General features: G+C 31.2%; 1 protein-coding gene across 2 annotated transcripts; it reads left to right on the forward strand.

Moving 5' to 3' along the window:
• Window positions 1-10,823: 10,823 nt before the first annotated feature.
• LOC110031937 (dihydroflavonol 4-reductase-like) lies at window positions 10,824-11,614 on the forward strand. Of its 2 annotated transcripts, none has more exons than XM_020735386.1 (3): window positions 10,824-10,998; window positions 11,077-11,244; window positions 11,340-11,614. In XM_020735386.1, exons 1-3 carry the CDS (start codon window positions 10,866-10,868, stop codon window positions 11,597-11,599), a joined length of 561 nt encoding a protein of 186 aa, XP_020591045.1. In that variant the 5' UTR covers window positions 10,824-10,865; the 3' UTR covers window positions 11,600-11,614. The 2 variants fall into 2 exon arrangements, with proteins under 2 accessions (XP_020591045.1, XP_020591046.1); XM_020735387.1 differs by having other exon boundaries at window positions 11,333-11,564.
• Window positions 11,615-13,292: the final 1,678 nt, after the last annotated feature.

Below are 13,292 nucleotides of genomic sequence, written 5' to 3' on the forward strand. Positions count from 1 at the left end.
AAAATATATTTTTAGTCTTCAATCTAGTGTGAGGAATTAAATATAAATAGAAAAATTTTATAATTTATGTTGATAAATTCACTTAGGAAGTTAATTAATAACTTTAATTTTATGATGAGATTTAGATAAATAAATAGAGTAATATTTGCTATAGATTTTGCTACAAAGTAATGAGTCTTTATTTAAATATTTATTTACATGCCAATATAATAAAATGTGCAAGTTGACTCTATTCTTTTAATTGTTTAGTTTTCTCATAGGACTAAGTTCTCTAACCTAAATCTATCAATTAGAATTTAGTGTTGGGACATGATGGATACACGTACTAACTTGGCATTAGGAGCACAACAAAAAAGGTTTGGACCAACCAAATAGGCTATAGGAAGAAAAAATTTGCTTGTGACCCATTAAAATGATCAAAATAAAAAATTTTCAATTAGATGTCTATTTTTAGGCATGTTATGTATATTTTTAAAGATAAAGTTATTATAAATCTTAATATATGAATATTTGCTAATTTTTAAAATTTGAACTTCAAACTTAGAATTAAAATTTTAAAAATTCAATTTTTGAATTATAGAAGTTTAATTTTTAAAAATGAAAGGAAAATTATTCAATTTCGTTTAAAAGTTAATTATTTAACAAGCCATTAATTAAATAATCAATTTCAAAGGTTCTTTGGTTGTTCACCACTCAATGGGATGGATAGTTACACTTGGAGTAATGACCTACTTCATAATTAATCCTTTTGGCTAGCAACCTTAATTCCTTCTCCCTCCTAAATAATTTATAAATTGATTTACATATATTTTGGTGCTCATTGTTTGAATGAGGAGAGGTTTGATTGTTATTTGTTGAAATTTTATTTATTTATTTATTTATAAGTAAGAGGGGGTTCATTGCCCGGCCTCACCATTAATGGGTTTGATATCACTTCACGTCCTGTCGCGTTTGTGAGTGTTAAGTTTACAAAATATCTATAAACCTTACTCCCAAAATATTGTAACACCCATTCCTCGTCCCATTAAATTCTAAATATAGTTCAAACTTCCATTGACGACTCTTAATCTACATAAGATTGAAAAAGATCTTATTTTATTCTAATTTCAATTTTGCCTAATTAAACCACTAAAAAATTGTTAAATATCCAATGACTTAAATAGGAACATTACCCTATTTATGTTAAGTATTTTAATGGCTTTTAATCTTTTTTTTTTCATTGCAAATTTTTAATCTTTATAAATGTTATATCAAATTTTGGCTTTTTCCCCCATACTTGGCCAACTTATTGGCATGAACACTTAACATCACTTCTTTTAAACCTCTTTTATAGCTCATATACAATTTTTATATTATTTAAAATCCTTATAAGCCTAATGAGTTTACCATTCAATAATTTAATCACAGGCCACATCATTTTGGTAGCAGAGCATGAAAGGAATGAGTATTGAAGTCTTTCATCACTAAGGAGACTGGATGATTATCCAATAGCTTACATTCGATGAAAATGAAATGCATAAAGAGAATCTGCTCATTTATCAATTAGTTAAATTTTCCAATGACCTCTTATTTTATTTTGTATTTTTGGCAAATTTATGATTTATTGTATGAACTATTAGCAACTTACATCTACAATTATTGTCCTAGTCAATCACCCAATAAATTATTCTAACCTAAAGTTCCATAATTGGTTCCAAGAAATAAGGAAGTAATCCACATTCAAAATAAATTTTAACATAGGTTCCACTCACTTTCATGAAAATTGGGTTTTATTATAATTTTTTTATTAGGGCCACTAGTATTATATGTTCTAACTTATTTCCAACATTAAAGTGAAGAATTTAATATATTTAAAATCATTTTATGGTTAAATTATCATAGCGAACATACCATATATATTTTAAATAAAGTTAAATAAATCTTTTAAGCTTCCTTTTCACTTCATAATCACTTCTAATTCTACATATTGATCATTTTGAACTAAAACCAAACTTCTTTGCTGGAATGTTCACATTATATAAAATATCTCAACTCTCAATAGTAAAATGTAGGTCTAGAAAACCTAAACAAGTTAGTTATGTATGAAAGGTGCGTTTGAGATGTACCAAATCCTCGCCCGTTTGTTGTACATTAAATAAAAAATTTATTAAGGAGATAGAAGATGTTGATTTATATAATTTAGAGAATCATTAGAAGTTATGACTATGGGCTAAACTACCCAGAAGTAAGCCTCTATACTCTATACTAAGAATACAAAACTCTTCACATGCCAAAAATCTTGTTATGAATGATGACTTAAAATAAAACTTCTTAAGAAACATGGGAATGATAATACAATTAGGGGAAATCATTTTTAAAAAAATGTAAAGGAAATGGAATAAAATTAATCACAATCATTTTAAGGAACCCTTAAAATATTAAGGTGGAATGCCAATCCATAACTAAGTTCACGATCTTAAAAAGTCTAAAAATGAACTCACCCAAATATATGAGTTCTTTAATTGGTACAAATGAATGAATGTAAGAAAACACCTTATAAGAATTAAATAAATTAGTCATACAAAATTTATTGGAATAACATTTTAGTAACAATAGATAGACCAGAAGAATATTTTTTTCCCGAGTAAAAATTTAAGACATACTTAAGTTTAAATACTATCCTAAAAGAATAAAAAGAAACTACATGAAAAGTTGATGACATTAAGGAAAGAAAAAATGCAAATGATTTATATAAATGCATTTGAGAAATCTATGACCAGGTCCAATTTCTCTTACTGGGATTAGCAATTAGCTAAGAAGTTTGTGATTAGTTTAAGGAATGAAAATAAGAATAAAGTGGAGCTTTAGGGTTCTCAAATGCTTAAAGAATGCTTAGAGTAAGTTTTAATTTTTAAGAACATAAGATATTAAAACCTATTAATTTAAAGGACAAACATCTACATATCGAACATTCACATTCCAAATTTAAAAAATTTATTATTATACTTTGACATTCGTCATTTACTACTAAGAAAAACAAGACTTCAAGTATACTCACTTCTAAAAACATGAATAATTTTATTTTCATTAAGTGTCACCAAAAAGAGTAATGCAAACTAGAATCATATTCATAGATGAGTTAGAAGATGAAGTGAAGAATGATATTGAGAAGATATATGATTATACACCATTATTTTGCTGAAGATTTATAACATCCTTATGCATGAAATTACATACAAAAATTTTCTTTACCTTGTATATTGTATGTTAGGAGAAAAATTCACACTAGTTAAAAAAGTGGGAATGGCTATGAATGTGAAATGTGCCAACATTTTTAGGAACAAAAAGTAAAGACAAAACCCCATCCTAATCATACTACGTGAATTAGTAAACCACACCACTCTAATTGCCTAAACTCGATTAAAATACATAGTTATGAGGACTATATTTGGTGCGATGTCTTGCACATTGACATAACAAAAATTTTATTAGGTAGATGCTAGTTATAAAGCATATTTTAATATATTAAGCACAAGAGAAGAAATATATGTTCAAATAAGATAAAAAAAACTATAATTTTTTTAGCAAAGCCGATTCATAGATAAATATTTTTTGTTCCAAATAAATATATCACTAAGATTCAGCCTAAACTATATTGAAAGAAGACTACAATGCTTTAACTTGTAATATTATCAACTTATACTATTATACAGGTTATTTCTAATATTAAAATTTGAGAGTCTTTTGCATTTTCTATCATCATTAAATCTTATAGTACATATAATAGGATTGATTTTCTGCCATGATGAAAGATTTTTTTTATCTAACTTCTCTTCTTATACTCCACGTAATCAATTAAGTACTACATTTCTGTTATGGGCTAAATTATATTATCCAAATTTATTTATCTTTAACTAATTATATATTGTATGAATTTCTACCCATGAGAGAAATTCAACTTGCTAGACGAATCATGATAGATTTGTTGTTGCTAAACTTGACATTTTAACGAGTAAACTTTATAAAACATAATGAGATAAGAGATTAGTAGATAGACTATTAGGAAATTCTTTCTCAAGAAAAACACTACAATATTATAATGTTCTAGTATTATTAACCTTAAAAAGACATCTTACCTAAAGAGTATGCATAAAAGTTCAACATTAAATAAGATCACTATTAAGTATATGTTTTTAATATCCAAATTGAATGATATGCTTGATATTATTTTGGCTTAAATTTATTCTCTAATTTATATTTAAAAAGTAGATACAATCATTGAAAAATAAGAAGAAGAAATAAATGAAAGACATCATTCAAAATCTCAGATGGCCTTTATGAGTAGCTAACCATGCCTTTTGGTTTATTTAATGCTCCAAATATTTTAATAAAATTAAAACATATGATTAAAAAATTATTCATTTTTAATTTCGTAGTATATTTTGATAGTTATCATTTTTAATCCTAATAAAATACATGTTTAGATCATTTAAGAATAATTTTGAGCATACTTTAGTTAGTCTGTTTAGATCATTTAAGAATAATTTTGAGCATACTTAAGAAGCTAGTTTTTTTTATTAGTTTCAAAAATATTTCTTTAGTTAGTTAGAGCCGTATTCCACAATTTTGTGGTGTTTGTAAGTGGGGCTAAAGATAAATCATATAAAAACCCAAACTTTTATTGATTGGCCAATACTTAAAAATTTTATAAATACATAAAGTTGTTATGGTTTGGCTACCTTCTATAGGAGGTTAATAAGAAATTTTAAAATGCTTGTAGTTCATATAACTAATATTTTAAAGAAATATACATTTTTATAGACTAAATTTACTCAAAATGATATAGAATATAACATTATTCTCAGGATCTCATCTTCTTTTCTTAAACTTCCAAATTTTAGTAAGATATTTAAGATTTCTAGTGATACTTCAAGAGTGTGTAAAAAAAACATACTTAAAAAAATTATCAAATTGCCTTTTATAATGAGAAGCTACAAGGTAAAGATATTCTATGAAGGAAAGATTTTTATTCCAAATCTTAAACATTAAAATTATTATTTATTACACATGAATTTTATCCTCAATATATATCATCATATAGTAAAATCCATAAAAACTCAATGTAAACTAAATTATAAACCTGTCAAGTAAATGCAATACCTTATTATTTTTTTTTGTAAAAATATAATTTTAAGATAAAGAATAAGCTTGCAGACACACTTTATAGAGTTTTTCTAGTAGTCACATCTTTAGGTTTTCAATTATACATCTAATATAAAGTTTTTCTAATGGTCACATTAAAATTTAAAAGACTAAACGATGATCATCAAGCTTTTCCAACTTTTCATCTAATTTACTCAGAGCATGCTCAAAAGATTATATTTGTTGACCTCTTTTTAATGAGGTTAAAATACTCTTATTTCCATCCCTAGCTTAAGATCTAGTCATAGTATAGGAGTTTCCTTACAAAAATCCTAGCATAACCTTCTAGTGACTAGGTAGACACTAAATCAAACATTAAACACAAAGCTTACACCAATATCTCTCTTTTGATTTGAGATTTGAAATTAAATCAAGATTGATTTTTTTTTTTGAAAATCAAATCAAGATTGGTTCTCGACTCACTTAGAGTGAAGTTGAGACTATCACAATGTCATTAAGAATCATGAATTAGATCAAAATAACCTTTGGGATTTTAGGAATACCGAAGCCACCCTTTTGCCTCTTAAACTCTAATAACCCAAAGCTCAACCCAAGGGCTTAGAACCACCCATCCAATGACCCCTAGGACCTAACATTGGCTCACCATCAGCTGGTTGAACCAATTGACCAAAATTTTCCAAGTTAGTCCTTTGTGGATATATCAGAATCACAAAACTAACTTATCTCAACCACTAAAGTATTTGGTTTTAAATAAAATTAATTGAGTTATAGGTCATTACAACCATACGTTGAATCCAAAATCTCCAAAGCCTACAGTTGACTTATATTGACTTAATAGACTGTCCATTTGAATTTTTTTGAACCTTACACCAAGCCAACCAATTTGAACTATTGAATTTAATTAAATGTATCATAGAACTTTACTTGGTCATCAAACCCAAAAGTTTTGCTAATTGGATCAAATTGGGCCACTCAGTGTAGTTGACCAACACACGACCCACTAAATGAGTATCTGGTCAAACTCACCTTAAGCAAATAAAATAAAGTCTAAACCAATAAAATAAAAGAAAAACACAATTTGAACTCAATTTAAACAACTAAAACATACATTGAAATTGAAGGCCCAATCGGGCTAATGTGCACATTAGACCCACTCACTACAGAATATTATGAGAATTTTGGTGGACAATTCTATCAGTTAAATATAAATTTTCGTCACTAATTGCATTTTGCAATGGTTTTTTATGGACTAAATGTCATTGATATTTCCTTTGTCAGAAAAAGATTCTCACAATTAGAAGTCCATCAAGAAACCTCTTTATGATTTTTATATAGATAACAAATTTGTTATAATTTTTCCATGGTATGTAACCATCTGTTAAATTTTGACATTCATCATCTGTCTCTTCATAACATTTCGAGAAATAGATGGGCATGCCCGCTATTTCTTAATATAATTGATGATCATGTTAAATGAAATATCGTTAATAAATTCAATCACATTGTATTAATTTCTATTATGATATGACAGTAGTGTTGGCATTCTTATGAGTTCGAGTGGAGTTAGGTTGGGTTGACTTAGGTTTGGTTAAGGTTGATTTGGGTTAACCAGAGTTAGGTCAGGCTTAGCCAGATTTGGTTAAGGTTAATTTGGGTTAACTCGAGTTAGATCAAGTTGTCCCAGGTTTTATTTAAGATATTTGGGTTAACACGAGTTAGGTCAGGTTGACCTGGGTTTGGTTTAAGTTGGTTTGGGTTAACCCGAGTTAAGTTAGGTTGACTTGGGCTTGGTTTAAGTTGGTTTGGGTTAAACTTAATTAGGTCTGGTTGACCCAGGTTTGGTTTAAGTTAGTTTGGGTTAACTCGAGTTAGGTCGAATTGACCCAAGTTTGATTTAGGTTGATTTGGGTTAACCCGAGTTAGGCCGGGTTGATCCAGGTTTGGTTTAAGTTGAAATTTGGTTGAGTCAAGTCTAGGTTGGATTAGACTTGAGTTAAGTTCATGGTTTAGAATTTGGATTAGGTTGGTTTAAGCCTAATTTGGGTTATACCTAAGTTGAATTTAGGGTTTGGCTAAGTTAGGCCCAATTAAGTCTTAACTTAGTTAAGTCTAAATTATGTTAGATCTAAGATAAGTTTAAAATTTGAGTTAAGTTGAGTTAGGTCAAAGGTTAGATTGGACCTATATTGAATGTTAAGTTGAATAAGGTCTAAGTTAGGTTCGACCTAGATTAGCTGAAGTTTAGAATTTGGTTGAATCAAGTCCAATTCGGGTAGAGTTTAGTTGAGTTAGGTCTAAGTTGGGTAAGACCCAAGTTATGTTTAGAGTTCGAGTTAAGTTGGGTTAGGAATAGGTTGGGTTAGACCTAGGTTGAATTTAGAGTTGAGTTAAGGTCTACATTGAGTTCGAATTGAGTGTAGACTGAGTTAGGTCTAGGTTAGGCTAGAACTAAGTTGAATTTAGGGTTGAGTTTTAGTTTGAACTAGGTATAGATTGGGGCTAGATCTAAGTTTAAGTTTGAAGCCACTTAGGTTGAGTTAGATCTCAGTTAGGTTAGACCTAAATTAAATTAAGTTAGGTCTAAATTGGATTAGAACCAAATTCAGTTTAAGGTTCAAGTTAAGCGAGGTAATCTTATAACTAAAAGGGTAGTCACTATTTAAGTTAGTGTTTTCATTGGAATGTAATTCTAAGATTTTATGAGTTAATTTTTACGTTTAGTTTAAGCTTAGGAGATGATTTGGGCTGAAAAGCAAAAACTACAATTTTATAGATTTATCCTTAATGCTCTAATTTTATTTTTAATTTTCAGAGGTGAATAGTTCTCATTTTAGTGTTTAGGTTGATGCCCTAATTTTTCTTTTTAATTTCCATCTTGGTTTTATATTTTTCTTATTTTTATTTTATTTTTTATATTTATTTTCAAAATAATTATAATTTTGATGGAAAATTAAATATTTTGGTGCTAGGGAAATCTCCTGACTTTGAAAAATAACAGAATATCCCTGATGACAAAGGGAAAATTCCCTTCAAATTTCATATTTTTATGTTTTATATTTAATTTTTTATAATTAAAATACCCTCTGGGATATTTAATTAATTAAAAATTAAATATAGGTTTATTATTATTATTTTTATTATTATTTTCTCCTCTTTTTTCATGAGTTCAGAGGTATTTTTTATTTTATTTTTATGATTTTTATTTCCAAAGTTATGAATTTTTAAAGCTTATAGGAATTTTTTGGATTTAAATAATTCAAAAAACCTGAATTTCCTACTTATCTGCGCTAGCACCACGTCAATCCTCGTACGTGTCAAAGGTCTGAATGGTGCTCTGCAGTTGGTTGTGCTTCACAAGCGGGCGCTAAGGTGGCCCACAATCTGGTGCTCCACTCCACACTTTTTGCTGTCTCGGCTCCATGTCCACGATCCGTTTCGAATACACAAAAACGAACGACATCTGTTCATCATCCTCCCGAGACAGAGAATCAAGAGTCAACCACACTCAAACCGTAAGATCTCACCTAACACTCGCATGGATTTGATTCTATAGCTTCTTCTATGTAAGACAAACCTATATATATGGTTAAGTGGGCATGCGTTGTAGTTTTGCTTCACAAAAGACCAAACCCAAAGAAAAAAATGGTGAATTCAAGCCATTACCTTATCCCAAGAGGTGAGACCTTGATGGGCTTGACAGAGACAATTTCCTTGATGCCACGAAGCTCCCCCTTACTTTAATTTGCTCTTAGGATGGGCCTAAGTATGCGCTAAACCAAAAGGTGGTTCCGGTTGGAGTTGAGGTAGGTTAGAGGGTGTGAAAAGAGTGGATTTTGATTGAGAGAGGGGTTTTAAGACCTTGTGAAGCTTATGGGAGGCTTCAAATGGACTTTTGAAGAGGTTGATGTCAAGGTCGTAAGAAGTCCTGGATTTCAGAGGGGAAAATAGGTTGTGTGGTGGTAGAGATGGCTTGAAAATGGTGGGATGTGGTCTCTAGGGTTTGTGGGAGCAAGTTTGGTGTTGACGACAGGGAGTTTAAGTGAGCGTTTGATGAGCTTGAGATGTCTCTAAGGCTCTCGGACTAGCTTCATTTATAGCCATGGGAGGCCGTGGGGGGGGGGGGGGGGGGGGGGGGGGGGGGGAGCTCTGGCCTGCTTTGAAGACTCTAATGATTCCTCAGAGAATGAGCAGAGTATGTACAGAGGCTTTTGAGCAGAGGTAACATGCTTTCACCTTCTTGGATGCCTTGAGAATGCTCCAATGGAGGTGCATGTGGCAAGAAGAGGAGCTTGGAGTGATTGGGGGAACTTTTGGAGGGGTGGTTAGGACCAGAATTGGTCTGGTTTGACTCACCCTTGACCTGCGTTTAGTTCCTCAAGATTTGAAAATGGGTGAGTTGGACTTAGGTGCAAAGTGTTAGTCCCCTTACATGGTTGGTATTTTTGTGCTTGTTTTATGTTTAGTTTTCTTTTAATTAATTTATATTTAGGTTGTAGTGTCATTGATAGGTTATTTGGGTTTTGTGAGTCAAGGTTGATCCATGGGGAATGGGTCATGAGGGATGGGTCATGGGCTCTCCCATGATTGCTTGGGCTTAAGGTTAAGTTGGGCTTTTGTAGTTAAGCTTAGCCTCAGATGATTAGGGTTGGCAAAAAAAGGATTAAGCTTAGTGAACCTTCATAATTTAGTTTTGATGTTTAATTGTCATTGGCCTTAATACTTTTAATTGATTTTGATTTTGTATTGAGGAGTTTAGTTGTTCACCAATTGGCTTGATGAATCTTGGTGATTCCAAATTTTAGGGTTTAAGTTGATGTGTTTAAGGTTTATGTTGATTCTAGGGTTGATTGGGGTTGGGAAAGCTTTAGGTGAGACCAAAGTTTGACTTTGGTGCCTCACCCCTCCCCCTTGGGTTTTAATTATAATGTCATGGGATTTCCAGGGCTTTTAGAGTAATTTAGTAAGATATTAAAAAAAATCCTCATTGGTCTAGGCCTAGCCTCGTGTCTGATGGGCTTTTCCTAGGTCAATGAGAATCTCAGGGGTAGTCAATAGATCATTAGGGGAATTCCTAGGGCTCTAAGCTCCATGGGTAACCTAGAGCATTCACATCCTATAGGAAATCAACTTGGGCTTCCACTAGGCTAGACTCTCAATCTTCTAAACCAAGGGTTGATATTTGGGCCTAACTTCAAGAATCCCTAAGTGAGCGTAGGACTGGTTCAAAGTTCTATATGGTTGAGTTTCATCTCTAGTCATCTAAGAATGTCACTAGGAAACCCTAAGGCTAAATCTTAGATTTTTATAGAGAGGAAAGAAGTTCTCATAAAAGTGAGGTCAATACCACATTAAATTAGGCTCAAATAACTTCGAATTAAGTAGCACCGCTCCATTTTGCAATTGTCATAACTGCCGCCCAACATCGCTATACCCAAGCCTCTTAGTTTTTAGTTACATATAAGACACCTAAAATATTATTATTTATAAATTAAGTATCCTCTTTCATCTATTTTTTTAAATTCTCACTCAAATATCAAATGTCATAATAAAATCCCAACTCATATTTTTTTTTTTTATCAAATTTACAATGATTTAATCGGGATATGTGTAAATACACCAGTTTTAAGTGTTATTTATGTAATTATCCTTCTTTTTTTAATACAATTCAATCAAAACCTTAGTCTCTCTCTTCCCCTATTTAGAAAACAGGGCCAAAATCGAGGATGAACGCCGGCAATGGAACTCCGGTGAACGCTACTTTCTGCGTGACTGGCTCTACCGGCTACATCGGCTCCTGGCTCGTTTGTTCTCTCCTCCGGCGAGGCTTCACCGTTCATGCAACAGCTAGAGACACCGGTATGTCTATTTCCTTTCCTTTCCCTTTCTAAAACCTCATATATGCATGGCGGATTAATCTAAATAGAATGATACAAGGCAAGGCGTCCTATCTTCTATCACTCCCGAACGCTTCTAACCGGCTAAAGATCTTCAAATCGGACCTCAGCGAGGAAGGGAGTTTCGATGAGGCCGTGAAGGGCTGCGTTGGTGTGTTCCACGTTGCTGCATCTATGGAGCTCAGCGTAGAGCATGAAGAAGCCATTGGTACTCTTTTTTACTTGCTATTGCTTTCTAAATGTTTGCAGGATTAGTATATTAAGAAGGGAATGATTGAACCCTTTTGGATGAGGAGGTGCCAGATGCGATGATGGAGACAGCAGTGAAGGGGACAGTCAATGTCCTACAAGCTTGTTTAAGATCCAAGTCTGTGAAGAAAGTTCTTTTCACTTCTTCTATCAGCACAATCTCAGCAAGAGAAGAGGGAAGGGGATGGAGATCTGTAGTTGATGAATCATCTGTTAACCCTATTGATTTAGTTCTGAATACTAAGCCTTGTGGATGGGTGAGTATCATTATTTTGTCTGATAAGGATGATAAAGAACTTCAATTGTCTAAATGAACTTGGGAATGTTTGAGTAGATAAGAAGGCCTAAAATACTTGGCTTATTCTAAAATACTTGGCTTATTCTAAATGGCATTAGATCTTTAAAAAAAAGGCCTTAATTTTTTATGAAATTCCTCTTTAAGTCATTTTATGCACATAGTTTGCTTCAAGTTTAAATCCTTAATTTGGTTTCTTATGAACCTTTTTTATAAGATTTTCTCCTTTCATCTTTGATCACCTTATCTTATATTAGTTAGTTTTTTTTTCTACTTTAAACTATGTATCTATAAGAAGCACCTTTCGTTGTTTAGTCAAAATTTTTAGAAACATATAATTTTGTTGGAATAAGAAAAAACTTCTTTAATCCAATAAAAGCAACTCTATTTGTGATTTAGAAGTTATTTTTTGAAATGAATTAAGTGTTTTTATTGTTTTTTTTTGGTTTTTGTTCACAGTTGAAACTCATATTCTTCAATAAACCAATCTAGGGCCTTTTAATAGGATTTATCATTAGATTTATTAAATCCAGGCCAACAGTTTCGTGGTTTTGTAAATTTTTGGATTTAGAATCCAAAATTTTACCATCAATTCGACTTAAATCCAAATTTATTAAACCCAACGATAGGATGGATTTAACGGATTTACGATTTATGGATTTACTAAATCCGAATAACACTAAATATAAAAAGAAAAACTTAATTTCTCTAATCATGTTCTGTTTCATTATCATGCTTTAGGGTGTTAAATTGGGTTTGAGGGTCAGGTTTGGGTTTGATCCAAAGTTGACCAGACCCAAAATTACTTGGCTCAAACCCAACCCTAGAAGTGTTAGAAAGTCAAAAAAAAGAAAAAAATTGAAAAAAAAAATTAGAAAGGGTTAGCACAAGTAAAGATAAATTTTAAACTACTAATCCTAACCCTAAAACTAACTCGAACTTGACCCACCTTTAATCCGCCGAAAAGAAAAAAAAGGAATTGGCGAAAATTTTGAAAACGTTTAACGTTTAGGGTTAGTAGGATTTAGTAAAGGCAAAATTTTAAACTATTACACTTAACCCTAAACTCAACTTGAACTTAACCCGCCTTCAATCGGCCGACCCGAGCTCGACTTTTAAAACCCATTTAACATAAGATAATAACTATTTGAGTTGATTTTGAGTTAAAATTGGGTCAATATCGGTCGATTTTGATTTGGCGTGTCTATTTTGTGTTAGCGGGTCAATATTGGGTTGGCAAGTTGACCCGAATCCGACCAGAAAATTAAATTTGTTAGGATTTCTAAACCGAACCCTACCCAAATATTATTTGGGTCCACATAAACTTGTATTTTTTGAGTCGAGTTGACATGTCGGATCAATTTTTGACACCCTTACTTTAGTATTCATCTTTAAGGACCCTTTTTTATCTTGCCAACAATCATTATTCGTTCGTCCTAAATTATATGGAGCTATAATTTATTCATTCATTCCCAAAGAAGTATAAATTTAAATTGCACTATAAGCATATGAGTTGGGCAATAATTGGATTTGTTTTATCTTCATTTTGTTTTTTTTATTTACCATTGAAACAAAAAACATAATTTTATGATTTAATTTCTTTTCATTTCCAGTAACAAAAAATAGAAAATTTGTTTGGCAAAAAATGTAATAAATAAATAACTATATATATATATATATATATATATATATTAATTAAAACCCATTTTACC

Source organism: Phalaenopsis equestris, unplaced genomic scaffold (assembly GCF_001263595.1).
Source record: "Phalaenopsis equestris unplaced genomic scaffold, ASM126359v1 Scaffold000869, whole genome shotgun sequence".
NCBI lineage: Eukaryota > Viridiplantae > Streptophyta > Magnoliopsida > Asparagales > Orchidaceae > Phalaenopsis > Phalaenopsis equestris.

Excerpts from the sequence above, each read along its gene's own strand:
- LOC110031937 (XM_020735386.1), top strand. The coding sequence starts at position 10,866 with ATGAACGCCGGCAATGGAACTCCGGTGAACGCTACTTTCTGCGTGACT. Across the intron at positions 10,999-11,076 it reads TGCAACAGCTAGAGACACCG|GCAAGGCGTCCTATCTTCTA; the intron begins GTATGTCTATTT and ends GAATGATACAAG. Across the intron at positions 11,245-11,339 it reads AGAGCATGAAGAAGCCATTG|ATGCGATGATGGAGACAGCA; the intron begins GTACTCTTTTTT and ends AGGAGGTGCCAG.